Below are 25,858 nucleotides of genomic sequence, written 5' to 3' on the forward strand. Positions count from 1 at the left end.
TTTTAGTGTCCCACTCTTGATTCCAGCTCAGGGCGTGATCTCAGGGTCATGAGATAGAGCCCCAAGGTGGGCTCCAAAATCAGCAGAGAGTCAGCATGGGATTTTCTCTCTCCGACTCCCATCCCCGCTCAGCCCCTTTTGCACATGTGCGCGCTCTCTCTCTCTCTCTCTCTGTCTCCAATAAATCTAAGAAATACCCCAAAACCACTTCCCCTCTACAGGACACATGATACAGAAAGGTCTTTGAAATTCTCAGACCACATTTCCTTGATCAGTTTTAAGAAAGTGAAATGACTAACCAAAGCCCACCCCTTCCTAGCTGTGTGATAATGAGAAAGTCACTCAATAACTTCGTATTTTGGCTTCTCATCTGGATAATGGCATTCACAGGGCTTACTTCGTATGAGGGTTAGTGTATTAATATCTACAAAAAGCTTAAAACAGTGCAGAGCATATGACTAATAAATGTAAGGGTTGTTGGTCTCTAAATCGCATTCCCCTCTGATGCATTGTTTTTTTCTTTTTCTAATTTTCTAGAAATTTCTAAAACCTAGATAATTTCTTAAAATTATCATCTTGTTTGGTAAGGTAAATACTGAAAACATACAATGTAAATAAAGAAAGCTTTCTTAAATACATAAACAAAAATGTGCAAGTTGGTTTTATAGTCTGTGCTTAAACAGTCCTGCTCAGGACAGGAAAATCCAAGGCAGCTATTGCTCTGAAGTCACTAAGGATGTCAGAAGCCTGCCACACTGGCTGTAGAAACCCCATAAAGTGGGATGTGCCAACTCACCCCTTCTCCCCCCCACACCCCCCCGCTCCCTGGAAGATCTTCCTCCGGTAAACCCCGGAGCTGGGGGGCCCCAGGCCATCTCATCAGAGAGACCCTGCCTGCCAGCTTCCCACAGACCTGAAGAAATAAAATCTGGGCTCCAAAATAGAAAAGAAAAACCCTTGCAAGACTGAAGTTTAAGATTTTATTAACTGTTAACACGTGAAGTTTGATAATGTTGAATTTAACTCCCGATTTAATGCTATAATTGCCAAGAAATCAGAATCATTAATCAAATGTTTAAAAATAATTCAAAAAGCAAATCATGGGTCTCCTTTGCCTAAACAGCAGCATGACCTGCAGTGGACAGCACAGTTGTATTCTGATGTTTATGGTGCTTTGGAGTGGTGCGGGCAGAGGCCGGAGCACCCGGGGCTTGGAAGCCCCTAAAAGCTGCCCGCGTGAAGGTTTCTGGAGGCTCTCGGAAGAGCTCAAACTTCTTCCTGCCCCTCTCGGAGCCAGCGCTGACGGCCCACAACTTCATCATTAAAGCTGCCCGGGACTCACGGTTTAAATAGGGGCAGCTGCAGAGAGATGGGTCGCTTCCGCCGGATGGCCGGATTTCATGCTTTTCGTGTGCAGCAGAATTACTTGGAAACCTTTTTTTGCGGGTGGGGGGGCGCTTAGAAGTCTGAATTTGTGATTCAGTAGGTCTGGTGAGCAGCCCGGGAATCGGCATGTGAAGATCCAGGCCATCCACGGGCCACACTTTGGAAACAGCTACTTTTAGTGCAGGGGGTTTTCAGAAGCAGCCAAGGAAAGGTGGGGGCAGGGGCGGGGTGGGGGTGGGGAAGGGGGCGTTGCTGGATGAATAACCCTGTGCGCAAACTGAAGGGTAGTTGCCAGTCTGCAGACAGCTGTGCCTCGGGTCACGGATTCCCCGGGGACGGCATCTTCGAAAGGAGCAGGTGCGGCCCGAGGCTCGGAGAACGTGGCGTGGATTTCTCGTTCTCGAGTGCGCTCAGGTGTTGCCGGCGTTGACCACTTCTGGGGCAAAACGCCCACCTTCTCCCCTCCTGAAAGAGCACTTCCTTTGAGCAGAAGCTGCCTGTGTCGAGTTCCGTGGCAAGTTTCCGGATCCCAGCCTTGCGGAGCCGGGGGCCTCCGGAGGAGCAGGACGGGAGTCGGAGGGCGTCGTGTTCACCGACGGGGCAGCCGCGTGGCCAGAGGAGCCTCGGCCGCTCGCCGCCGCCCGCGGACCCGGGACCAGAACGCCGCGATCTCCGGGTTCGAATCCCTGCCCGTCCCGAATCGCCTCCGGTAAGCACACTGTGTCGCCTCGGCGGTGGCACTGCTGCGTGGTTTGCTCGGAGCGCGTTCCTAGTCCCTCCAGGCTGGGACAGGATCCTCCCCCCGTGTTGGGAGAAACGTGGCCGGGAATCATGAGCACAGACTGCGGGATCCTGCGGATCCACACCCACACGCTGGTTTGACCGAGGCAAATGCCTTCCCTTCTCGGAGTCTCCTACACGCCGGGGGTCGGGGGCAAGGGATAGTAAGAGCTACTTCAGGAATTGGGGCTCCTTAAATCAGCCCTGGTTCCTGAAGGGCAACTGCCTGGAAGTTCATTGGCGTGAAGCCGGCTGGGGAGTCGGATCACTGCACTTGCTGCTGTTCTGCCGGCCCAAGCCGGCCTCGAGGACTGCTCCTTCACAGGGCCGGGAGTGGGGACCCCTGCCCCTGACTCCCTGGAGCCCGGGCTGCTGGGGTGTGGTCTGCGGGGCTGAGCTCAGCAAAGCTCCCTGAGAAGGAAATGGTACTGAAGGAAAGCCGGACATTCCAGGCTTCCGGAAAGCAATCGTCATGTGTGGTTATCAGAAAAAAAAAAAAATCATTCCATGTCTCAGTGGAGGGAAGCAGGGATACAAATTAACCCCAAATTTATATTTGCCGGGGGATGAATCCTATGACATGAGAGGGTGGGTCGCAGGTTTTCGTTCTGGATTATTTGCTCCACGGGCGAGGACTGAGATTTATAGCTCGTCCCTGAGTGTGCGCGGCTCACAGACTGGGAAGCCAGCTCAGAGCGCCCCGGGGACTTCGTGCTTTCAGGGGACGGTGCATCCTCCTACGGAAACTGGAAAGTTGACTGTTGATTTTTATTTGTCAAATGTGTGTGTGAGAAGGCTTTGCCACTTTCTTGAAGTCCGGGGTCTATGTGACACCCTCTCCCCCACACTGTGTGATCGCGGGGCTATTAAGGGGGATCTTCCCCGTCGGGCCACCTGGGCAGGAAGGCACAGCAGGGGCCCCATGGCCAGCGCTGTTTCTGAGCAGACCACGACGGCCCCGTCCTTCCCAGTCTAGCCTAGGACGGCAGCTGCTCTTCATCGACTTCATAGTGAAAACCCCGGCCGTGGTCTGCAGACACTCAAATCCAGTGTCCCCTGAGCACTGGCCGAGTTCTGCCGCAGCAGTACGTGTTCCGTTCCTTCGTTCTGGAAAGCTGCCTCGGAGCCAGGGAGTCATGTCCTCGGGGCTGGCCCAGGCTCTCCTCACGAGGCCGCGTGGCCAGGGGCAGATGCACCCATGGCTCTTTCAGGCAGAGTTGGGGACCCTCCCTCTACCCAGGGGCAGCTGTTAGACCTAGCAAAATGGGGGCCTCAAGGACTCAGCTGGAGGGGGCGATAATCGGAGCACCTGTGCCATGCGGTGACACGAGAATATACAGAGGGTCCCGGGCACGTCCCAGGGGTCCGGCCAATGGCAGCTCTGGTGACTTCTATGCACGACCATCTTAGTAACAAATGCTCTCTCTCTTTTTTTAACCTTTTTAAACTCTGGCAAAGCAAAACATTCTCCATCTCCATAGAAACCTGTGGAAACACTGGGGACATCCGTTGCAATGCGTGCGAGCCCCAGGGCAGAGCCCCACACTTCTCCGTCTTCGCCTTGGGACTGACCACATTCATGTCCACATTCTATTCTGAGGGGCGATAAATTGATTTTAAAAAACAACAACAACAAAAACCGAACCCTGTGTGAAAGCTTGAGGACAAGAGACTTGGAACATGTCTTGGGCGGGGCTGGACCCAAAGCCGGAGAGGAGCAGGTTCAGGTCCTGGTGCACGTACCTGCTCCGTCCTCGGGGGCACTGCTCTGCCCCGCAGCTGAGCGGAGCTGGTGGTGTGTGGTGGGAAGGACATGTGTCCCGTGTCCTTCCCACCACTCCCTGATGTTGTCATCCTCGCCTTTAGCCCGGGGTCCCGGTATCGGATGTCGGATGGCTGGGACATTCATCATGTCAGGCCCCTTGCGTGCGCCCCCCAGGGACAGGCTCACCAAAAAGAGGACATTGATCTTTTTTTTTTTCCTTTCTTTTCTCGGACACCCTGCAGTCTGGCTGGGGAAAGTTAAAATTACCAGTCCCTCTCAATATTTAATCTATTTAAATCATAGAAGATTATCCCAAAGCCTTTTCCGCTAAGAAGTAGAAACAAGATTTTCAGTGTGGAGAAGGTCTTGTGGAGACTGGAAACATCTGGCCACCAGTAGGCAGCCAGAACGACCTCAGGGGACACTTCTGAAGGCGGAGCCCAGTTGGCAGCCTCCTGCTGCATCTCCATGTAGCCTCACCCTCTCTGGTGTCAGGTGATCCCCCCACTTAGGGTCCTTGAAGGATCACCTCAAGGACCAGCCCCCCCCCACCACAGCCAGCTGGCACAGGTGCTGGCCGGCTTCCACTTGATTTGTTCTCCACCTTTTCCCTCCCCCAGGAAATCACAGCTTTTCACAGGGACCACACAGCAGGCTGCTGTCCATGCAGTCAAGAGGCAGCAGAGGAGTTTGGGCATCAGAAGGCAGGGAGAGGAGGCTCCCTCTTCCTCGGCTTCTCTGAGGAGAACACTCACTGCAACCAGATGGGTTTTCTCTTCTGGATGAAGGCCTTGATTCCTTCCTGCCCATCCTTCAGGGCCACGTTGTCCACCATGGTCTGGGAGGTGAGGTGGTAGGCCGTTCGAAGGTCCTGGGGCAGCTGCTTATAGAAGGTGGCCTTGCCCAGAGATACCACGGGACGGCTCAAGGAGGCAATCTTCTTTGCGATTCTCATGGTCTCTTCCTCCAGCTGCTCTTCTGGAACGACTTTGCTCAGCAGCCCATGGAGCAAGGCCTCCTGAGCAGAAATGGGATCCCCGGTGAAAAGCATTTCTAAGGCCACCTGAGGGAGGAAACGTGTTACTAAGGCATGTTCCCTGTGACCCCCAGCTGGCCAAGCACCACCCTCTCCCTCCCCCTCTGCCTTCTTCCCTACCACCTCAGCCCAGTTATCTGCTTCCTCAAATAACATGTCATCCGTCAGGCCAGATGTCTACAATACCCAGACTCCTGCCAGGGACAGGGTTGGATCTTTCCAAGAGCAAGGAGGAGGCAAGTGCCCAGGGAAGGGCCTGACTCTCTTCCCAGAGAAGGCAGAGAGTCAGGCCACTACCTGGCTCCTTCACCAGAGCTGATCTCCCAGCACCCCCCAAAGCCAGGGGCTCCCCTCTTTCTCTTGCAAGGGCCAGGTACAGGACATCTGATGGGAGGGAACCAAAACTGAAGCCCCACGCCTGCCCCAGACCGACAGAGGGGCCACTTTCCAGAAGGAGGAACATGCTCAGAGATGCCACCACCACAGTCTGACTGAAAAAGCAGCCCCCCACAACCAGAGACGGGGGGCTTGAAAGGAAATGCCTTCCGGGGACCAGACTCAGGATCCCAGCATGATGTAACTTACACAAGAGCCTGCCTCCCTCTGACCACCCCTCGCCCCGCACACTTTCCAGGCCTGCAGAACGAGGGTAGAGGCTCCCTAATCTCGGTGGTTTGCTCTGTCCCATAGCCTGCCGTGTACTGCACCTCGGTTCTCTTTCCACAAAGCCTGGCCTCTTGAGATTCAAATTCATGATTACCGCCTCACACAGAGACACAGAGCATGGGCCAGGGGGTGGGGAGGAGGCGCCTCTCTACTCCCCCCACCCCCTGCAGCCCCGCTGTTCCTTGAGCGCCCTGAGCATGCTGTCACCTTGGGGTGCTTGTACTTGGTGTCCCCTCAGCCTGCGATGCTCCATCCCCTGGTGTTCTCAGGACCGGTGCCCTCATCCCCGTCAGGTCTCAGCTCCCGTGTCCTCTTGTCCACACAGTCCTCCCGGACCAGGCTGGTCAGCCTGGAGGTCACACCCAGCACTCTCCCTCTTTCCTCTTTCCGGGCTGTGTCTTCATCCTTTGTGCTTCTGCCGTTTAGCACACCGCGTGCTTGACACGTTGATCTTGTGTATTGTGATCGCCTTTGCTGGCAGGTGAACACCACCAGATCACGGAGTTTATTCAAAACTCTCCTGTTGAGTTCTGCGTTCAGTTCTTGCACACAGTAGGCGGCTTACTAAGTACTGATGCGTGCTTGGAGGAGTGGATGGATGAAAGCAGGTGGTACGGCAGGTGGGGGAGGCTTCCGTTCTTCGCAGTCTTGGTCAGAGCGGTGGCTCAGCTCCCACCTGGCTCGTCTGCTTGGGCCGCCTGGTCTTGGAACCCGGCTGCCATGGCGTATGGGGAAGTCCGAGGCACATGAGAGACCGTGCGAAGTGTTCCAGTGACCGGCCCAGCTGGCGTCCCCGCCGAGAGGCTGCCCAACAGCCCGACACACGGGTCTGCAAACACTCAGACGATGCTCACCCCATCTTCCGTTCCCCCAGCTGAGGCCACACACACTGCAGAGCCGAGAAGCTTCCTCGGGGACCCCTGCCCGGACTGCAGATTCACAAGCTCGACAATCTGCTGCTGTTGCTTTGAGCCAGTGTTATGGGTGGTCTCCTCTGCAGTAGTGGGTAAGGGGACTAGACTGAGATAAAATTTGGGGGTCATTAGCATTTAGATCATGCTACGGACTAGGTTTCTCAGCCTTGGTGCCGTCGTGTATTTGGGGCCAGGTCGTATCTTGTGGTGCGGGATTGCCATGTGCATTGCGGGATGTTCATCAGCATCCCTGGTCTCTATCTGCCAGATGCCAGGAGTTCTGTGTCCCACCCCAAAGCTGTGACCCTCACAGATGTCCCCCCGGCACTACCAGATGTCCCCCTGGGCCAGTGTTGCTCCCAGGGAGAACCGCCGACTTAGATGGTTTTTCTAGATCATGAGGCTAGACTGTTGCAGCTAGGGGGCGGAGCTTTGGTAAAAAGGGAGGGGTCAGAAGGCCAGGATCGGGGACTCCTGCCATCGTGGAGACAGGTGGGAAACACACTGGTTAGGGCGCGTAATGCTGGCCCCGGCTTCCCCTCTGCAAGGTTAGGCAGTGCACTAAATCCTAGCATGTCCGGTTTGGGGGCGTGTGATGTCAGCACGTGGGAGGCAGCAGGTACGTGATGCCTGCGGGTCACCCCAGAGACTGGGCAGTAGTTGACCGGGAATAGTATCCTGGCGCCAAAGCCTCTTAGAAGCCCCTGGTTGAACGTGGAGGTTCAAAGCCAGGTCCTGCTGGGGAAGGGCTGCAAAGACCCCGCAGAAGACACCCAGTGAGTCACACAAAGGGGCCGGGACAATGTCTGCTGTCGCTGCCTGACAAGCACATGTCAGCGGGGTCCCCAGTCAGAAGCCAGGGGAAAGCAGGGTTACTGCACCTTCCAGCCTTTTTGTCCTCCATTCGTGCAGGCAGCTCTCCAGAAATTCATGGGACCACAGAGCAGACAGTGGCCAGCCCCAAAAACAACACTAAAAATCAAATCTGGAGAAGACAAGTCATCAGACCCTTTACAGTCATCAATCGCTTTACAGCAATGGGCAAGACCTCAAATAGCCTTCCAAGAGTAGTTACGAGGGGTCCCTGGGGGGCACGGTCGGTTGAGTGTCCGGCTCCTGGTTTCAGGTCAGGTCATGACCTCAGGGTTGTGAGAACAAGCCCTGTGTCAGGCTCCATGCTGGGTGGGGAGCCCGCTTGACATCCTCTCCCTTTCTCTCTCTCTCTGCCCCTCTCCTTACTCTCTCCCTCTCACAAATCAATCAAAATCTTCTTAAAACGAGTAGCTGTGAATGCTAGGAGAGTCGTAAGGAGGAAATCATTACAATCAAAGCATCAGAGTTCCCGTGGCGGGCTCAGCGGACGGGCATTCATCCATCCCGGGCCGTCCCCACCTGCTGGCCGGCTCATCGTCTGTCCGCGGGACAGCCCCTCGTCAATGCCTTCCTCCAACGGATGCTTTCATGAGTGTCGCTCTCTTCCTGAGCCTCCCGGGCTCTGTTCTCCTTCCCCTGCTTCCACGACCCACCGACCGAGCTCCTGTCTGGCTCAGATTCTGCCACTGCCCAGGGCCCAAGAGCTCAAGAAGTTTTCAGAGTGAGTCGTGTGGAGTCCAGGCTTCTGCGGGCCTGGACACGGGCCAGGGTGTGGGCAGGGACCTTGTCCTGTCTGCGGAGTGTGGCTCCCCCAAGGGACCCCTGGGCACGTCGCTTCTCGTCCCCTTTCCCCAGCTGGCCTGCATGTGTACGAACGACTCTCAGAGATGCGGCAAAGAGCAGCTAACGAAGGACCGCGGGGCTCACAGTCACGTGGAGTGCGACAGAAGCAACACGTGAACCGCGGGAAAGAACTATGATGGTTCTGCTCACTCGAGGAACCAGGCACGAGTCTGCGTTTGAGGCTGGGGGCTGGGGGCTGGGGGCTGCGTTCCGTGAGCAGGAACTCCAAGCAGAGCCAACCTTCTCCTGGGCATCCATTCACCCCATAAAAACTTACAGAGGAGAGCTCCAAGGATCCGGGGAAGTGCTATGCACTGAACTGTGTCTCCCCAAAATGCACATGTGCAAGTCCTGAGCCCCAGTGCAACTGTATTTGGAGCTGGGGCCTTTGGGGTAGGAATTAAGGTTAACTGAGGTCACTGGGTAGGGCCCTGATTCCATAGGGTTGGGGACCTTGGGAGCAGAGTTAGGGATCTCTGTGTTCATGTCTCTCTCACATCGCCATATGAGGACACAGTAGGAAGGCGGCTAGCTCCAAGCCAGGAGGAGAGATCGTACCAGGTTTCACATCTGCCGGCACGTCAAGCTGCGACGCCCAGCCTCTGGGACTGTGAGAGAGCAAATTTCTGTTGTTTTAGCTGCCCAGTCCCTGGCATGTACTACAGCAGCCCAAGGGGACTAATACACACACAGGAAGACGGTGAGTTTTTGTAATGTCTTCATTCTGAAGCAACGCCAAAAACACATTTAAAAAGGGGGGGGGGCATCCAAGTTCATGAACTGAATGAGTCTGGGAGAATGTGGAGTCCTCACCCCAGAGAGGAGTGAATACGGCACCCGTCTGTCAGGCCCAGGCACCTCTGCCCATGGGAGAACACATGATCTCTTAAATTGCCTTCTAGGTAAACGATTCCTAATATTATTTCAGGGTCTCTAATGTCCACAAAAAGGAAGTGACCTTGAGCTATAGCATGAAGGGTTGTCATTGGACAGAAGATATTTTCCCTTTCAGTCAAGCAGTCAACCAAGCGGAGGACAGAGACAGACAGATGGTCAGAACGCGAGAGACCGTCAGAGATCAGTCCACCCTCTGAAGGCTCCCCACCAAGTTCAAGCTCGGCACACTCAGAAATAAAACGGCGCCTACACATCCCAGCCTTTCCTACCACCTCCGGTGGGTATGAGAACTGCTGAATTCAGAAATCACCTCACATGGAAATACTGTCAAAGACGCAAGACACTCATCTTTCTGGAATGCTCTAAAGGCAGCCTTGCCTGCAGGTAGGTGAAGGGACCACAGCATCTGGACAGGTCCCCTCCTCTCCTGGATCCATCCTCACTTCTGGGCGCAAACTTCCTTTATTATCGCTTACACAGACTCACAGTCAAAAAAACAAAAAAAAAAACAACTGATTTGTTCAACGGTAGTGAGTTCACTTATGTCCCCATCCTCTCTCCCACTTGATGGAAAGTGACAGACTGTCCCATGAAGAGGGATCACGAGGGGTCACGAGGAGGGCCTGGTGCTCCAAGTCTCACCGTGCTTTGGAACCCAATCTGGGTGGCCTCGGTGTGGTCCTGGGGCTTGGAGTCGGACACGCGGGCTCTGCTTCTCTGTCCCTCCTCAAACCCAGGCAGCGCCACAGCTGTCACCTCCCAGGAGGTGTCCTGGCAAAGCCAGTTTTCAAAAGCAAAGAAGTCAAGAGAACAGGTGAAGAACCAGGATGGTGGAGAGCTGGCTGGCTGAGTGGCTTCCTTCTAGCGAACGACGGATGCGTCTGGCTAGATGGGAACGGGGAGGAGAGGGCCCCCCTGGCTCTTCCTGAGGGGGGCATCGCTGGCCCGGGGCAGCCCCGAGACAGGTGCGCTGGGGTCCACCTCGACCAGGCATGGGCACGCTCTCCCGGGCGCTTCCGTTCCTTTCATCCCCGGAGACCAGGGAGGTCTTAAAGGGATTCAGGCTACCCTTGAAGGACGTCTTGATGGAGGAAGGTCAGCATCCCCGCCTGGTTCATCCCCTTCTTTGGGCCTTGGTTTTCTCATCTGCTTCCTGGGCTCATACTGATTTACAGAGATTTTACCCAGGTGGGTTGAATAACAAGAGTTGTATTCTCTAAAGAAAAGAAAGCCTGTTTATTCTCTAGCTAATCGGAACCACCTTTGCTTCGGATGAGAGAGAAAGCACCTTCTCTCATCCGTTTCCTTCATCAGTTCAAGCTGCCTTTTATGACGGCACTTCTTGGGTCCCCGTAACAAGCTGGGGGTCTCACACTTCCTCTTCCTGGGGCACTTGCATTAAAAACAACAGCACCTGAGGCCAAGGCAAACCCCGGGAGCAGCAAAATTTGGGTCTGGAGTTGGTCCCCCAAGTTCCAATCCCAGGTGGGCCACTTCCTAACCACAAAATCTTAAGCATGCAACTTAAGCCCTCTGAGTCTGTTTCCTCATCTGAAGGTGGGAATGAGCCTTCCGTCCTCCTGCGGGATTGCGTAGATGAGAGACAGTGTGTAGCTAACGCTACCCTGCTGGGCACTCAGTCGGCACCTAATAAATGCACTGATGATAGAAACACGCCTATTGCAACTGTACATTTGTATGGCTCTGATTGGCTATTAGGTATCACAGCCCTGAAAGGGGGTGATTCTTTAAAGCAGAGGGGTCTTGGGGGCCCCTCGAGTCACACCTATGGTAAGAACTGGCTGGCGATGCAGTAAGGGCTCAGGAAGGAAGGAAGCCAACTGGGAGTCACAAGGCGGGTTTGGTTGCTGGGAGATATCAGGTAAGCCCCAGAATTGCCCCTCAAACCCTTTTGTAAATCAGGGGTTGAACTACATGGTCTCAAAGGCATGGAGACCAGTGGCCATGCAATTCTCTGTTCAAGTGCAGATTCTGATGTGGTCGGTCTGGACGGCTGGGACCCTGCATTTCTCGGGCTCTCTGGTGGTCTCCAAACCAGGCTGAGTTGCAAGATGTTAACACTCTTTCCAGCTTTGAAGTTCCTCTCTGTTCTTTTTTCTTTTTCTTTTTTCTTTTTTTTTAAGATTTTGTTCATTTATTTGACAGAGATCGCGAGTAGGCAGAGAGGCAGGCAGAGAGAGAGGGGGAAGCAGGCTCCCCACCGAGCAGAGAGCCCAAATGCCAGGCTCGATCCCAGGACCCTGAGATCATGACCTGTGTGGAAGGCAGAGGCTTAACCCACTGAGTGCCCAGGTGCCCAGTTCTACTCTGTTCTAATGAGATTTGAGGAAATCCGATTCCACAAATACCCAAAGTTTCCACAGATACCCCAGGCAACTAGATGGGAGCCAGCGTTCCCGCCACAGAGAAGCGATGGGCTGGAGGAGTGGGGGTTCGGATTTTCCCATGCTCTCCCGGGATACCAGCTGCTTGAGGGCCCGCTCTGGCTGGGGAGGGGAGCAGCTGCACCAGGCAGTGTTTAGAAGGTGCAGTGAAGATGCATTATTTAACTCATGCCAGAGGAGAGAGACGGTTTACAAATGTGGAAAATTATTCATGCCCGGGCTCAGTCTGGCTTGAACACAAGGGCTGCACTCCATCACTTCTGCTCCCCGCGGAGAGAACGCCACTCTCCACCTCCAGCACAGCTGAGCCATTTCCCACGGTGACCAGCAGAGGGCACTGGTGACCCACACCCATGGCTCTAGCTGGGGCAGAAAGGGTACCCCTCCCGGGGCAGGCAAGTTTGCAAAAGCACTTCCTTGCTTCCCTGTGGCTACACGCAGAGGAAAGGTGTGCCCCCCACCCACCGAAGCCCACGGCCCTGTGTATGGATGTGTTCATAGGGGTGCAATCAAGCAATGACCGCAGGGAGGGGTGTTTGTGGTTAGGTTAGATTTTTATGAATTCCTACTTGCCTCCTCCAGGGGGCGGCACAGGCGAGATCTGAAGATCCAGCAACCTGGCACAGGCCCTAGGTTCTGACAGACTTCTTCCCACTGAGTTCCCTTTATCAGTATTGTGATTTCAGATCATGAGTGCTGACCCCAAACTGTGTATCCCCTTCACGCCTCTGTGGAGTAATGAACCCAACAGGCAAAGACATCTACAGATGCCTCTGAACCACTTTCAGACTGCTAACTGGGAGGAAACCCCGGGGTCAGACCACAAGGAGCACAGATCAAGGAGCTGAGTGGGGACGATACTGGAGACTCTGCCCACATCTTCTCAGCAGGCCTGGCCCTTGCCAAAACTACCCAGGGGAGGTCAGAGCTACTTTTGTTCTTGCATGTCCTGCCCCTTCATCTGTCACGCCAAGTAGTTATGCAGCCTGGTTCTGAGCACCGGGCTTCCTGGAAACTTAAGGCCTGTGTGTGTCACATGTGCTTTTTTTCTCGTCTCAAAAACTCTTTTAAAATTTGACAAATGTGATAACAATGTTTACGTTTCTAGGACTCCATTGTAAGCCTCGATGGGAAAAGTTTTTTTGTGTTAAGAAAGAATGGATTTTTATCTTAAGAGCAGGGCTGATACAAAGGTTTGGGTGCCTCACTGTGGACTCTTCCAGAACATCGGGTGTTAAGGAAGATGAACACCTGCTGATGGGGCAACCCGTCCACCTGCTGATGACGCCACAGGCCTCGTGACTTGATCTGCACAACTGTACGGCAGTGTGTCAACGAGCTCCGACAATCTACCTGAGATGCACTTCGATTTCATGTACTTGGCACAGAGGAGAGACTTAAGAAGTATTTGCGGAATTACCGTACATGCATTTGAAGTGAACTTGTCTCCTGACAGGACGAAACCCGCTTAGTCTGCAAACCTTTTGGCAAGCTGTTATGTCTGACAGCTCACCTTTGCCCACTTTCGGCCGCTGTTCCTGAGGGTGTGTGCTCGCACACTCTGCCTTCAGACCTTTCTCACAAATACACGTTTCTGTAAAAACTAATGAGGCACCATAAAGGAAAGGAACGCATCCCTAAGCTTCTTGTTCCTGCCACTTGATTTCCCTGGGGTCTCATCTCTTTTGTGTCTCAGGCATATGGGCAACTGCTAATTTTTGTAGTTGACGTTAAAATGGATAATATATTCTAGAAAGCATTTTAGGTTCCCTATGTTCTACAACTTCGCCAACCTCTCCCTTTCTGGAAACACATTTCTAGTTGAGAATGAGGATGTATTTTTTTCTAGAATAGGGAAACCCCTGGTTTACACTTAAGAGCTCCTTAGTAAATCTTATTTTATGATGTGATAGGAAGAACGAGCTTAATGAAGAACGTGGACTTCACCTTGGTCAGCAACGACCAACCACCTCATGTAATGTGGCTCCTTCCAGGGCACATCCAATATGCCAAGCACGGGCTCGTCTTTCTCCTCAAATGTAACCATTGCGAATGTGACATAACTCAGGGAATCAGCTCTTTTCAGTCCTTTCTGGAACAAGACAGATCGCTGGCAAACAATAAGCCAGGGACACTAGCATCCTGGCCTCCTGATACTGACCTAGGTCCCCCAGGTGGTCCAACAAAACTGAGTTTCAACGGCAGGGCCAGTAAGAGGACAAGAACGTGTGCAAACAAAACAAAGCAGGACCCTAACTAGTCGTTCTGAGGGGCCCGCAAGGGTGACACGCGGTGAGCAGCTCAGAGGAACAGGTGCCGGCCGTCCCTGCCCCACACTTGGCTTCAGAAGGGACACTGCAGCGCAGCGTGCCACACACACACTGGGCGGAATGTCCTGATCTAGTCCTTGTAACTAGTGAGTTCTGGAACCCACCATCCCCCGCCCTGGGGGATCACATGAGGAGGGCCCACAGGGCGTTCAGTTACCTTCCTCGGCACCGCTCTCCCCAGGGCCACCCCAGGGGTGGAGCAGAAGAGTCCGATGTTCACCCCAGGCGTGGCGAAAGAGGACTTGTCGCTCGCCACGGCAATGTCACAGCTGGCAACGAGCTGGCAGCCGGCCGCGGTGGCCAAGCCGTTCACCATGGCAATGACGGGGACCGGGAGCTTCTGGATCAGCAGCATGACCTGAAAGGGCAAACCCACGACTTCATTTCCGGCTGAAAGCAAAATGCAACATGCATGTGGACGGTTTTCTGTGACTTCACCCTTCCCAGAGCATGTCCCCTATGCCTTCGATCAGAATCTCGGGAAAAAAGGGTGAAAGGAAGCCTGAAGAGAACTAACCTGGCATCAAATACCAATTGTTTGGTCTTCCGGAGATCCAGGGGAGGAAGGGACAGTAGGTGACAACCAGGGCCGGAAAGCTCAGCGGGGAAGGAACTCGCCCAGGCGGGGAGATTGGAACCTGCGTCCAGCTGATGGCACAGCCCTGGTCCTTCTACACCTGGCAGGACCCTCTGTGAGGTCGCGGTCCCCTCTGACCACGTCCCCAGCAGCCCCCCATGAAGCCCAGAGCTGATTCTGCTCTCTGGGCAACCGCGCCTGCATGGAGCACGCCCGCTGCGAGTCTGAAACTGGTATTTGCTACTTCCTTGAAAAATGAAGCTGGAAGACAAATTACTTCTCAAGTTACGGCCCTGAATATTCTCTCAATTCCTTTATAATGGTGGGGAGGAACCCTGTCAGGATCAAAACAAACAAAATTCCCTAAACAGGGCCCCTGGCACAGAGAGGAGCCAAAAACTGGCTCGTGCGACCCCTCCCCCACTCCATAAATTTCTGGAACTTATTTTTGCAGCTTACCAAATACCTTGGTTGATTTCTCCATTTTTTTTTTTATGCCACACAAAACAGATTGTGTCACGCTGGTAACTTGGACGTATACACAGTTGCACTTTGAACCCTGGCAGGGAAGGAGGGCAAGTGGGAAGGAGCTGCTACATCTGGGTTTGTTTCCTAGGGCGGCCACTCGGAAAAAATGACTTTCCTTGATGTGAAGGTTTTGCCCAAGGAACTCAGCCTTCTGCATTCACAAACATGTTCTATTGGGCAGCTTTACTATAAAATAATAATATATTTAGGGATATGGCATCATGTTCTAGAATAGTGGTTTGGACTTTTTTAGGGGGTCACCTTGTGAGAATCTGATAAACGCTATTGGCTTTCCCCTTAGAAGAATGCACGTGTGCATATCCACACCCCAAACGGCTCACGGACGGAGGGGCTCTGAGAACTCTAGGTGGGGACGAGTGTGGTCAGTGACTGAGCTCATTCTCCGAGAACTGCAACAGCAAGGGGAAGAACTCTTGCTCAAGAACTTGTAGTGTCTTGCAGCAAAGAAAGATTTTTTTTTGACTCGGAGTGTCATCTGTCACCTAATGAGCTGGTTACTTATGAAAGTCACTTGGCTGCAATTAGCGTCGAACAGTCTGTGCCTCCTGTGTGCCAGCTACGAGGCACTAAGATTCTATACAACCTGGTGGGAAAATACCAAGAGGAGATCCCAACAAAATTAAAAATATTTGTACTTTTCATCCAGGGAACATTTCTAAGGAATAATCCTAAAATAGGGTAAAAAGGTATCTAGGAAAAGATGTTAAAAATTTATTTTATAATGGTGAAAAACTAATAAGTAATGAATGTATAAAAATAAATAAGAAGGAGCTCTTGGGTGGCTCAGTCAGTTAAGCCTCTGCCTTCAGCTCAGATCATGATCCCAGGGTCCTGGGATCGAGGCCCGCATCAGGCTCTCTGCTCGGCGGGGAGCCAGCTTCTCCCTCTACCCCTTGCTTGTGTTTTCTTTCTCTCGCTGTCTTTCTCTCTCTCTCTCTCTCCCTCTCAAATAAATAAATTTTTTAAAAATAATAAACAAATAAATAAATAAGAAAAGTGACTATGTAAACTAATTGTCCACTTAATGGAACACTGTGTTCCCGTTATGAGATTTTCCACCAGACATAGCAGCATGGTCTGACCTTGCATAGTGGGCTGGAGCCAGGCTCCTGGGGTCTGATGCCCAGTCTGCCGCTTACCCACTGGCTATCCCCTGGTCTTCACATCTGGGTATAATAATGGGCACAAGAATAGTACCAATCTTCTAGAACATGAGAATTCTATAAATGTCTAAAGTATTCAAAATAGTATGTGGCCCATGGTTAAGCATTCAGTGCTATAATCACATTATACAGTTAGACAGCACAATTGCCCCTATGTATGATTACTCAGACAAATAGGTTTATGTGGGAAAAGGCTTGAAAGAAATCTGCTGAATATTAGCATTCTCTCTGGGTGGTATGATCATGGTCTAGTATCAACAGTTTGTTTTCCTGCCTTCTCTTTTTCTGGATTTTCAAAATTTTCCATGTTTATTATTTGTATAATTAAAACATATTTTAAGTAATGTTTTTTTAAAGAAGGCTCCATGCCCAACATGAGGCTTGAACCCATGACCCTGAGATCAAGTCACATGCTCTACTGACTGAGCCAACCAGGTACCCCCAAAATGTCTTTTATTTCTTAAATTTTTCTATTTTTTCAAGATTATTTGAGAGAGAGTGTGCACGCACACATGTGCACACACATGGTGGGGACCGAGGGATAGGGAGAGAGAGATTCTCCAGCAGACTCCCTGGTGAGCGAGGAGCCCTACATGGGGCTTGATCCCACAACCCTGAGATCACAACCGCAGCAGAAATCAAGAGTCAGACCCCTAACCGACTGAGCCACCCGCGTGCCCCCAAAACATACTTCAAATAAAGTTAGCAATACAGAGAAGACAAAGAGAAGCTAGATAACAAATCAGCGGAGGCAGCCAATCCCTTGGTCGTCAAGAAATGATTTTCCCTCCTAGTTTACCTTCCTGAACTAAGTATTGTTCCTGGGTTCTCTGCCTTCTCCAAATGAGACATCAGTGTAACTACAGCTTAGCCTTACTCAGTAGCGTGACTGCGGGCTCTGGGAGCAGCCTCGTCCCATCACTATTTCAGCAGTGAGGCCGAGGAGAAAGAGAAGACTCTTCCTGGACTAAGGTTTCCACCTCAGACTTCAACAGGACAAAAGAAGAGACACACACGGAGTGGGTCTCCAGGGAAATGTTTCGGGTCAGCTCCACAAAGGGTTCCTTTTGCTCTTCCATAGCCCCGATTTTTTCTCCTTCTCCATTTACCCTGTTCCTGGTTTGTAAATAATTAACAATTATGGTGGCACTTGGCGTCTGCAAGGAATCTGCTACAGTTTAGATCGTGAGCCAAGTCAGGAATCTCCATCTTCCTCTCCAAACCTGCATTTTCTCGTGCATGAACAGAACAGCGAAATCTCTAGCTCATTCTGTCCCAGTCTGTCCGTTGATCACATTTGGAAACGGAAATCTTCCAAGTTCATGGTGCTCCTATTTGTCCAGGACATTGTGATTTTCTTAGAAGTATTCAAGAAATCAGGGCACTTCCGCTCCGATATCCCTGTTAGGACAGGATCCCATTTATTCACTCTTGTCTTTTTCAGTGAGCCTGAGGCATCCAGGGTTGCCAGCATCCATGAAATCTGGCCTTTCTCCTCTGAAGCAGCGCTGGGCGCCCCTGTGGCCCTCTGGCTAACCCGTTGGGATCTCAGTTCGTGAAGACACCATGGCAGAGTGATAAAAGCAGGCCCTTGAGGGAGGAGGGAAGGGCTCTAGTGGTTCTCTTTCATGCTTTTCTGTTTTAGCCAAACACAGTGAATATTGTAGAGGAATCACTTCTAAAGCGCCGTGCTAAACACCAGAGCAGAACGTTACATAAACATCACCGGTGTGGAACAAAACACCGAAGCCTTAGCTCCGGGCTGCTTCTGCGTCTCTGTGAAGCCTCAAGTCAACTGCTTTCCTGGCTTGTCGACATGAGAAAACTCTTAACGGGCTCTCCATACGGCATTCTGGAAGGGCAAGGGAAACAAATGGTGGCCGAGAAGGCATCTCAGTCACTTTCCTGCCAGCCTCCCTGGTGCGCGCCTCTGTCTTGTCTGTAGAGAATGTATCGTGAAATACTCGTTGAATCCTTAACGACCAAATACGTGAGCAAGTCCATGAATGAATGAAAAATTCGGTGAAGTAATTTTAGGGTCAGGTTATGAAACTGCTTTTGGTCTTTTTTTTTTTAAGATTGGTTTATTTAAGAACGCTTTTAAAGATTTATTTATTTATTTGTAAAATACATAGAGCATGGTGGGGGCAGAGGGCAAGGGAGAGAGAATCTCAAGCAGGCTCCACACTCATCGTAGTACCCGACATGGGGCTTGAGCTCACAACCTGATACCACTAGGGGAGCCGAAACCCAGAGTCAGTTGCTTAATGGACCGCGGCCCCCGGGCACCCCTGACGCTGTGTTCTGTCTTGCTTCTCACCTACATTTCCAGTTTCAGTTTGGCAGGAGGTTTGTTTTTCCTTCTTTTTCCCTCAGTGCCCGGCAAGTACTGTGCATACAGTAGTGCTCAATAACGAGTTCTGAAACAAACGAAGCAGGACCTGAAGTTGTAGGCTGTATTCAGTTTCTCATTATCCCGGGGTGGACTCGGTATGATTATAATCTTCGCAAGCCTTTTGTTCCTCTTCCTCCTCTCTGCTAGCAGTTTCTCTCCTTCGTATGGTTAAAGACACAGACCGCGAGAAGTCAACGTGAAGAGGTTCATTTTCCACTTGGAGGCGGTGATTACAAAGGTTGGTCGGAAGAAGGGTTTGAAAATAATCTTTAAAATCATTATGGTTATTCCATTCACAAATATTCTCTCTCTGCCATTAACAGAGTTGTTTTAGTTTAAAATTTTTAAAAAATTACACTGGTCTTGGGCCCTTCCCCTGTACAGACGTTCACACCCACCCTCTGCCTCTGACTTGAGACGTGTCTACCAAGACACACCCCCACGGTCCCGGACGCGGCCACAGTCAGCAACAGCCTGTATCGACCTTTCTCCAGCAGGTAACAAGATCACTTGCCAACTGTGCCCACTTGAAAATCGAAACCAAATAGTGACCTGTTGAAGGATGGGCCAATGACCAGTCTGCAGGGACTCGGTCTCAGAGAAAGCCTTGTGTGTCCACGGGAAGCATCATTCAGTATTCCACGTGGCTCTCATTTTTGGGCTGTGATGTCGCCCCTCAGCCCGGCTTACCTCAGAACAGGTCTGAAACACTTCAGCGTGATACTCTGGGCTTCGCTCATCCGTCAGTTCCTTTAAATCGTGCCCCGAAGAAAACACGGGCCCCTCAGCTGCACATGTTTCCAGTAAAGAAAAGAAAAGAAAGAGAAGTAAGCAGCCAGGGCTTGAACGCTCCCTTACTTACCTCCCGGGTAACGTAACAGCAATCGTGCTAATGCCGTGGACACTTAGAGTTGATGGCTCAGTTTTGATAGAATAATTCTATTTTGCTTGCAAAATGACAGCCAGGGTTTTGGGTGACAAAGTAAGGTGAGGCATGGGTTCTTGAAGGTCTGTGGTGGAACCAGCGAAAACATGCCATGCCAACAAGAAGGCTCAGTAACTGCGGTAAATGTCCTCCTTCCAGAATTATCCCTCTGGTTTCACACTTTTGTGTCTGGACTTGGCCCAGCCTGACTGTATAGACTCATTTGGGCCCATCAGATCCACCCCGCCTCCCGCAGTGTCCCTGTTCTTCAGTCCCCAGATCGCGGCCACCCACACAGGTGGGGATCAGGAAGGTCGGAGTGTGAGGACACCCCCTTTATTTTTACGAGGGATTGGACGATGTGGTTTTACTGATACTATTGCCCTTAACAACAATGACGAAATGGCCACCACCCATCAGCTGGTAGCACCTTCTCCTACTTCCCTTTGGCTGCGGCTGCTGGGACAGACGATGTTACTCCCGGCCTGCCAGTGAGAAAATTGCGTGACTCTGAGTTAGCTCCCGGCTTACTGCACCCGGCTTACACCCCCATGGCTACTGGACAATATTTCCTCTATTTCTTTCCCCCTCGCCATATAAAAAGTTGAAAATTTGAGGGCGCCTTGGTGGCTCAGTTGGTTAAGTGTCTGACTCTTGATTTCAGGACAGGTCATGATCTCAGGGTCATAAGATCGAGTCCTGTGTCAGGCTCCGTGATGAGCGTGAAGTCTGCTTGAGATTCTCTTTCTCTGCCCCTCCCCTTGCTTGTGCGGGAACATGCCCTATCTCATAAATAAATAAATATATAAATAAATAAAATTTAAAAGATTTTTTAAAAAGATGAAAATTTATATTCAATCACAGAGAAGAAAGTAACATTCTAAGTATCTGCCTCCAGAAACACCGATTTTCAAACTATTTTTAAAAAATAATGCATCACAGGGCAGCATCTGTTTTCTGTGGTTGCTTTACAATGCTGGCACGCTGTTATTTATGCCGCTGTCATCACTAGACGACTTGGTAAATGTTCTTACTGGAAAAAGGGAAGGAAAGAAATGAGCAAAATAGATCATGCTTCCTGGGACCCTTGAAGAAGACCGCAGATCTCGGCTGAAAGCTTAGTAAGAATGGAAAAGACAAATCAGTCGATTGCCCAGCAGCGCGTCCTGACCAGCTAGGTAGTCTGCCGTAAACCCATCTGACCGATCCATGAAGACATCAGTTCTCGGACTTTGATGGGGAGACCAGCACAGCCAGGGGTAGCAATGTTTCCTACCTGACACGTCTGACAAAATGGAAAAAGACATATTCTCACCGCACGGTAATCTTCCCTATAATTTCTACCGCTAATTACCCGGGTTATTTTTTTCATAATGTTCTTGTAAAGGAGCTTCAGAAACAATTCTCCCATGAGGGGAAGGAATGCCTCAGTTGACCAAAGAATTTTGAGAAGCTGCTTCCGGGTCACTACAGAACACTGAGGCCGGATATCCGGTCAGTACCTGAAATGATGATGACTCTTAGGTCTTTGCTCTCGGCTTCATGAAGAAGGTCACTCTGCAGAGATTTCAGCATGGCTAAGGACAGCGCGTTCCTCTTCTTGGGATCACTCAAGACAATGTTCCTGGGAAGAACGTTTTATAATCACTGTATAATTATAAGTACACGTGCAAAACAAATGAAGACCCCGACTCCTTTCTTACCCTGGGGGCTCTTTTTAAAACACCAGGAAAGGGAACCCTTGGTGCTTAGAGGCTACTGAGAGGGTCTGCCAACTATCAAGATACACGGCTAAGGCAAAACAAGGACACTACCCGAAATGTGGACTGGACTTCCCACCCCCTTGCCCTGGATTTCTCTTTTTCTCCAGGTTTACTGTCAGAAACATGACGGCCTCCTCCCTGCAAAGGGTAGGTTATGGCAGTTCCAGAAACCACCACTAAACCTTCCGAGAGGCTGTGAGGCTTGTGAGACCACAGCAGGAGCCCCAGGAAGCTGCCACGTGTGGCTACCTTCCACTTCTCTCTAGCTCTGCTGTTCTTCAAGAGAGTAAGGTCAGGGAAAGAGCCGAGAATGGAAACACACCCCCAGAACTCCTCACATGCACCCCACTGAGGGGGCAGCATGGTTACAGCAGCCAGCGCATCTCGATGACAGCATCTTTCCATGTTTCTCGAGCGGCATCCTGCAATTCTGCAGAAGAATTCGCGCTGGGAACGGGTGATGTGTGAAGCGCAGAAGGAAGGAGCGGACAGCAAGGGGGCTCTTTCAGGACATGTCCTCCGACTAGGAGCGGGCATGCCAACGTCTCACTATATTGTCATCGGGCTGCCTGTACACAGGAATGTCTTCTTTGTGCGGTTACATGGAACGGGCGGGGAACAAGACCCCAGGCTACTGTTCTGTACGTTGCATCTGTTTCCCCTCTGTCCCCACCTCCAGGTTGTCTGCCGTTCTCGCTCTTTCTCTGGATCTGATACTCCTGCTGTGTGTCAGCCTGGATCCTCCTAAACTCACCCTCTGGGCCACCGGCTTCTGGAAAACCACTCCGGTGAGTGACTTTATTCCAGCGCTATCCGAGTACCCATTTTCTTCGGGACACTGTTCTGGCTTTGCTGCCATCTTCAGACGGCTGTGACAGTCCTGTTACCTCCTGGGTGCTGAGAATGACTAGCGGCTGATAGGCAGATACGCAGTGAAACCCGCATTGTGGGGTGTCGTAAAAGAAGTGTCCACGAACCTTCCAGTAAGATAATGAGTGTGCTTTCTGTAGCAAGTCTCAGAGCTGCCATCCCATCAGTGACATATGCTTAAATTAAATTCTAAGGCCTTGGGCAAAATCGTGCAGAAAGATGCCAGCGCCCAGATCCCCTTGCTGCTTGGCAGCATCTGGTCATATGTGGCCCATTAATCCCATGGCTTGCGCGTTGCACACCCTGTCAGAGTGCTCTGAACTGCTGAGTTCACTTCTCGACCCAGACCAGCCAGGCTTCTGTTCCTGCTACTCCGCTCAATCTGTCCTTGCCCAGAATCTCCTCCTTGTCAGCACAAGTCCAGTGGCCATTGGGATCACACTCTCCTTCTGTCTCCTGTCTTTTTTTTTTTTTAAGATTTTATTTATTTGACAGAGAGAGATCACAAGTGGGCAGAGAGGCAGGCAGAGAGAGAGAGAGGAGGAAGCTGTGCAGAGAGCCCAATGTGGGACTCAATCCCAGGACCTGAGATCATGGCCTGAGCTGAAGGCAGAGGCTTTTACCCACTGAGCCACCCAGGCGCCCATCCCTGTCTCCTGTCTTTTAGTGCTTCTCTAGCCTGTCCTCCTCTCCTTCTTCAGGGCGCCCCTTGCCTTCTGCTCACCCCTACATGATTCTCAGAGCTCCCCCTTTGTTCCATGCTCTTCTAAGGCAACCTGACCATGGACTTGGCTTCGCCTGGTACCACTATGCTAATGACTCCCAACCTTTGCCCTCACCCAAATCTCTGTCCTGAGCTCCGGATCTACTCCACAAGTTCATTCCCATGTCTCCTGGACTATCCTGGGGCATCGTCCCCAAATCCCTTCATCTTAATGCTACCACTCAGTTGCTCAAGCCAGAAACGGAAAGCCTTCTTAGACTGCTATTTCTTCCCTCTTGAACTGGCCGTCAAAGCTGACTGATAAGACCTGCTAAGAATCTTAGCAGTCTGAATTCTCCCAGTGACTATCTTGGGTCGAAACGTGTGACGCACTGCACCTACGGCTTCACCAACACGACCACCGGAAGAGGGAATCACTAAGAGGGAGGTCACTGCCAGAGCACGTGACAAAAGTGTAGTGTTTCTGTTTGCAGGGCAAGAGATGGGCCCTGGGGAGGCCCCGATGAGCTATCTGGAGCCCATCACATCATTGTAGACCCCCAGAAAGTTCATGAAGCGAGGCACCTGTCATGTTCACACAGACACTCAATAGACACCTGCTGAGCAAATTAATGACCCCAAATAGCATTTTGATTTTTCACAGCCAATTTCACTAACTCCTGGAAATTTTCATCTCACCTCAGTAGGTTTGTTAGTTTGTTTGTTTGCCACCTCTTTTAAACCTCAGTGGCAAGGACACTGAGCTAGACAGCAGAGTGGAAACAACTTCGGAGGCAGATGGACCTTTCCCTGCCTCCTGGCTTTCTTTCCTCTCAGCTTTGTGACCTTGAGCCAGTGGCCACCTCTCTGAACTCACTTCCTCACTGTAGGATGGGGACAACGTCACCTACCTCACAGGCTCTAGAGGGATTAGGGGTAGCAACTGTACTGTGCCTAGCACGGTACTCCAATTCCTGCTCCATGACTATCACTGCTGAGAGGAACAGCTCTGAAAAGGGATGCTTGAGGTGTGACTGAGTTTTTCAAGCTCACCAGCTTCATGCCTAACATACCACTGCTTCTGTGGTGCGTTTGGAGGTTCCTTCTTACTGATTCCAAGCATCTATGTCAGATTGATTCTTCCCATCATCTCCCTTTCTGACTCATGTTTAGTTCCGGAGAACTCACCCAGACCTTCAGTCCACTGGCTCCGTGCCAGATGTCAGGGTTCTGAACCAGATTTGCAGAAGCAGGGGCACCCTTGACAATGAGCAAGGAGCCCTGCCTGGGCCCAGTACTTCTGGGTACCCCCGCTCCAGCTGTGCCCTGCCAGATGAGCCAGGAGTCCACCTGTATAGAATGATATGCCCACCTGGAAGTCACCACCCCCTTCCAGACCGTGCTGTGGTTACCGGAGACTCTGGAATTCTCTAGCTTTGCAGAGGGGCATCCTTAAGCCCCTGGAGTGGCCATGAACAATTATTTCTAAGAGGGGAGGTGAGAGAGAGAGAATTGGGCACACTGGATGGGGTGTCTGCAGATCTGTGTGCCAAGCTCCTGGCAGAGCAGCAGGAAGGAGGGGTGGAGAGGTGAGAGGGGGTGAACACAGGGTGGGGCAAAAAGAAAGTTGCAGGCCAGAGGGCAGCTGGCTCGCCACTGCTTTGGGGGGACTCCTAGGAGCCTCAGGATTGTAAATTTGAGCATGGTCTTCCAGGTCTATGAAGACACACTTCTCAGAGTAGGAGAAGAAAACATATTTAGTTGTTAGTTTGATTTGTGACTTTTAAATACTTAGCACGCTGGGTAGGCCTCTCTTGGCACCCCGGTTCTGGTGGGGCAAACAACAGGGTGAGGCCTGGATGGGGCTAGCGGTCCTTCAACCTTTGCTACTCCAATTCCAGTTTGTGCACCGGTTTTCTTGTTTTGTTTTGTTTTGTTTTTTAAGGGTTTTAGGCTTGTTGAGCCAAAGGGCAGAGCTCAGTACAGTGTGCCCTTCGTCCTTCATATTGACCTGCCCCCACTCGGGTACTCCCGGGGCAGGGCCAAGGAGCAGCTCGGCTTTGCCTAACCTGGCATTGCAACCAGGTCAAGGTTGTGAGAAGCACAGAACCTCTTTTTCAAGGCCACAGCAGCGGTGTGGCCACCTGCTGAGCTGCCCACACGGAGCCTAAAGTCCACTGAAGACTCAGATCCGTTGCCCCGGGGGTTGAGGGGCAGTGCTGGGGCCTTCCGAGTTTGTCCCGTTTGAAATTCTCTGGTGTGTCCTGCAGGATCCGGAATGCTACAGTGCCCAGGCAAGTGACTTGGGGAAACACCGTATCCGCGGCTCAGTTCCTTTGGCCGAGACGGACAAACCGGTGTCCCCAGCGAATATAGCTGGCCCCTGGCCGAGCCCCCGGTGGCCTCCGCGTGGGGTGACTGCCCATCTCTGCCTGGGTCCCTGCCGCCCACCCCCACCCGGGAGCTGCCCCGCTAGGCCCGTGGGCTGGTCCGGAAGGGCCCGGCGCCCGCGCGGCCCCGCCGCTGACCTGATGCCGTCCTGCTGCCGCGCGCGGGTGGGTCGCGGCGGGAGCTCCGGCCGCTCGGCCCCGGCCGGACCCCTGCTGCAGAAGCCGGCGGAGAGCTGGGCCCACGCGCTTCGCCCGAGCCAGGCGGGCCCCTTTGCTCCGAAGGCCCGGAAGCCGGCGGCGGCCATGGCAGCCAGAGACGTGCCCCAGAGGGCCGGACGCCCCAAGGGTCGCGGGTGCGAGCCGGGCCGCTGCGCCTCAACAGCGGAGGACCGCAGCAGCCCCGGGAAACCCAGCCGGAACTCCCACGCCAGGTCTAGGTCTGTCTCCTCCCGCAGGCCAGACCCTCCCCCTGCCCCGCCCCTTAGCGTGCCCCGCCCCTTCCCGGCGCCCGGCCCCGCCCCTCCGCCGCCGTCCCTTCGGAAGCCCGGCCCCGCCGCTCTGCCCCGCCGCTCCGCGCCTCGGCCCCGGCCCCGCCTCCTTGCGTTGCGCCACCACCACCGCCCGCCCC

The 25,858-nt window shown here is 52.3% G+C and overlaps 1 protein-coding gene across 1 annotated transcript; it reads right to left on the reverse strand.

The window, feature by feature from the left end:
• Positions 1–966: 966 nt before the first annotated feature.
• ECHDC3 (enoyl-CoA hydratase domain containing 3) lies at positions 967–25,650 on the reverse strand. Its single transcript, XM_044226685.1, has 5 exons — positions 25,369–25,650; positions 21,007–21,128; positions 19,270–19,367; positions 14,053–14,253; positions 967–4,994 (listed from the first exon to the last, which is right to left on the reverse strand). The coding sequence occupies exons 1-5, from the start codon at positions 25,533–25,535 to the stop codon at positions 4,683–4,685; spliced, it is 900 nt and encodes a 299-aa protein (XP_044082620.1). The 5' UTR covers positions 25,536–25,650; the 3' UTR covers positions 967–4,682.
• Positions 25,651–25,858: the final 208 nt, after the last annotated feature.

The sequence above is a fragment of the Neovison vison genome, chromosome 12 (genome assembly GCF_020171115.1).
Source record: "Neovison vison isolate M4711 chromosome 12, ASM_NN_V1, whole genome shotgun sequence".
NCBI classification, from domain to species: domain Eukaryota; kingdom Metazoa; phylum Chordata; class Mammalia; order Carnivora; family Mustelidae; genus Neogale; species Neogale vison.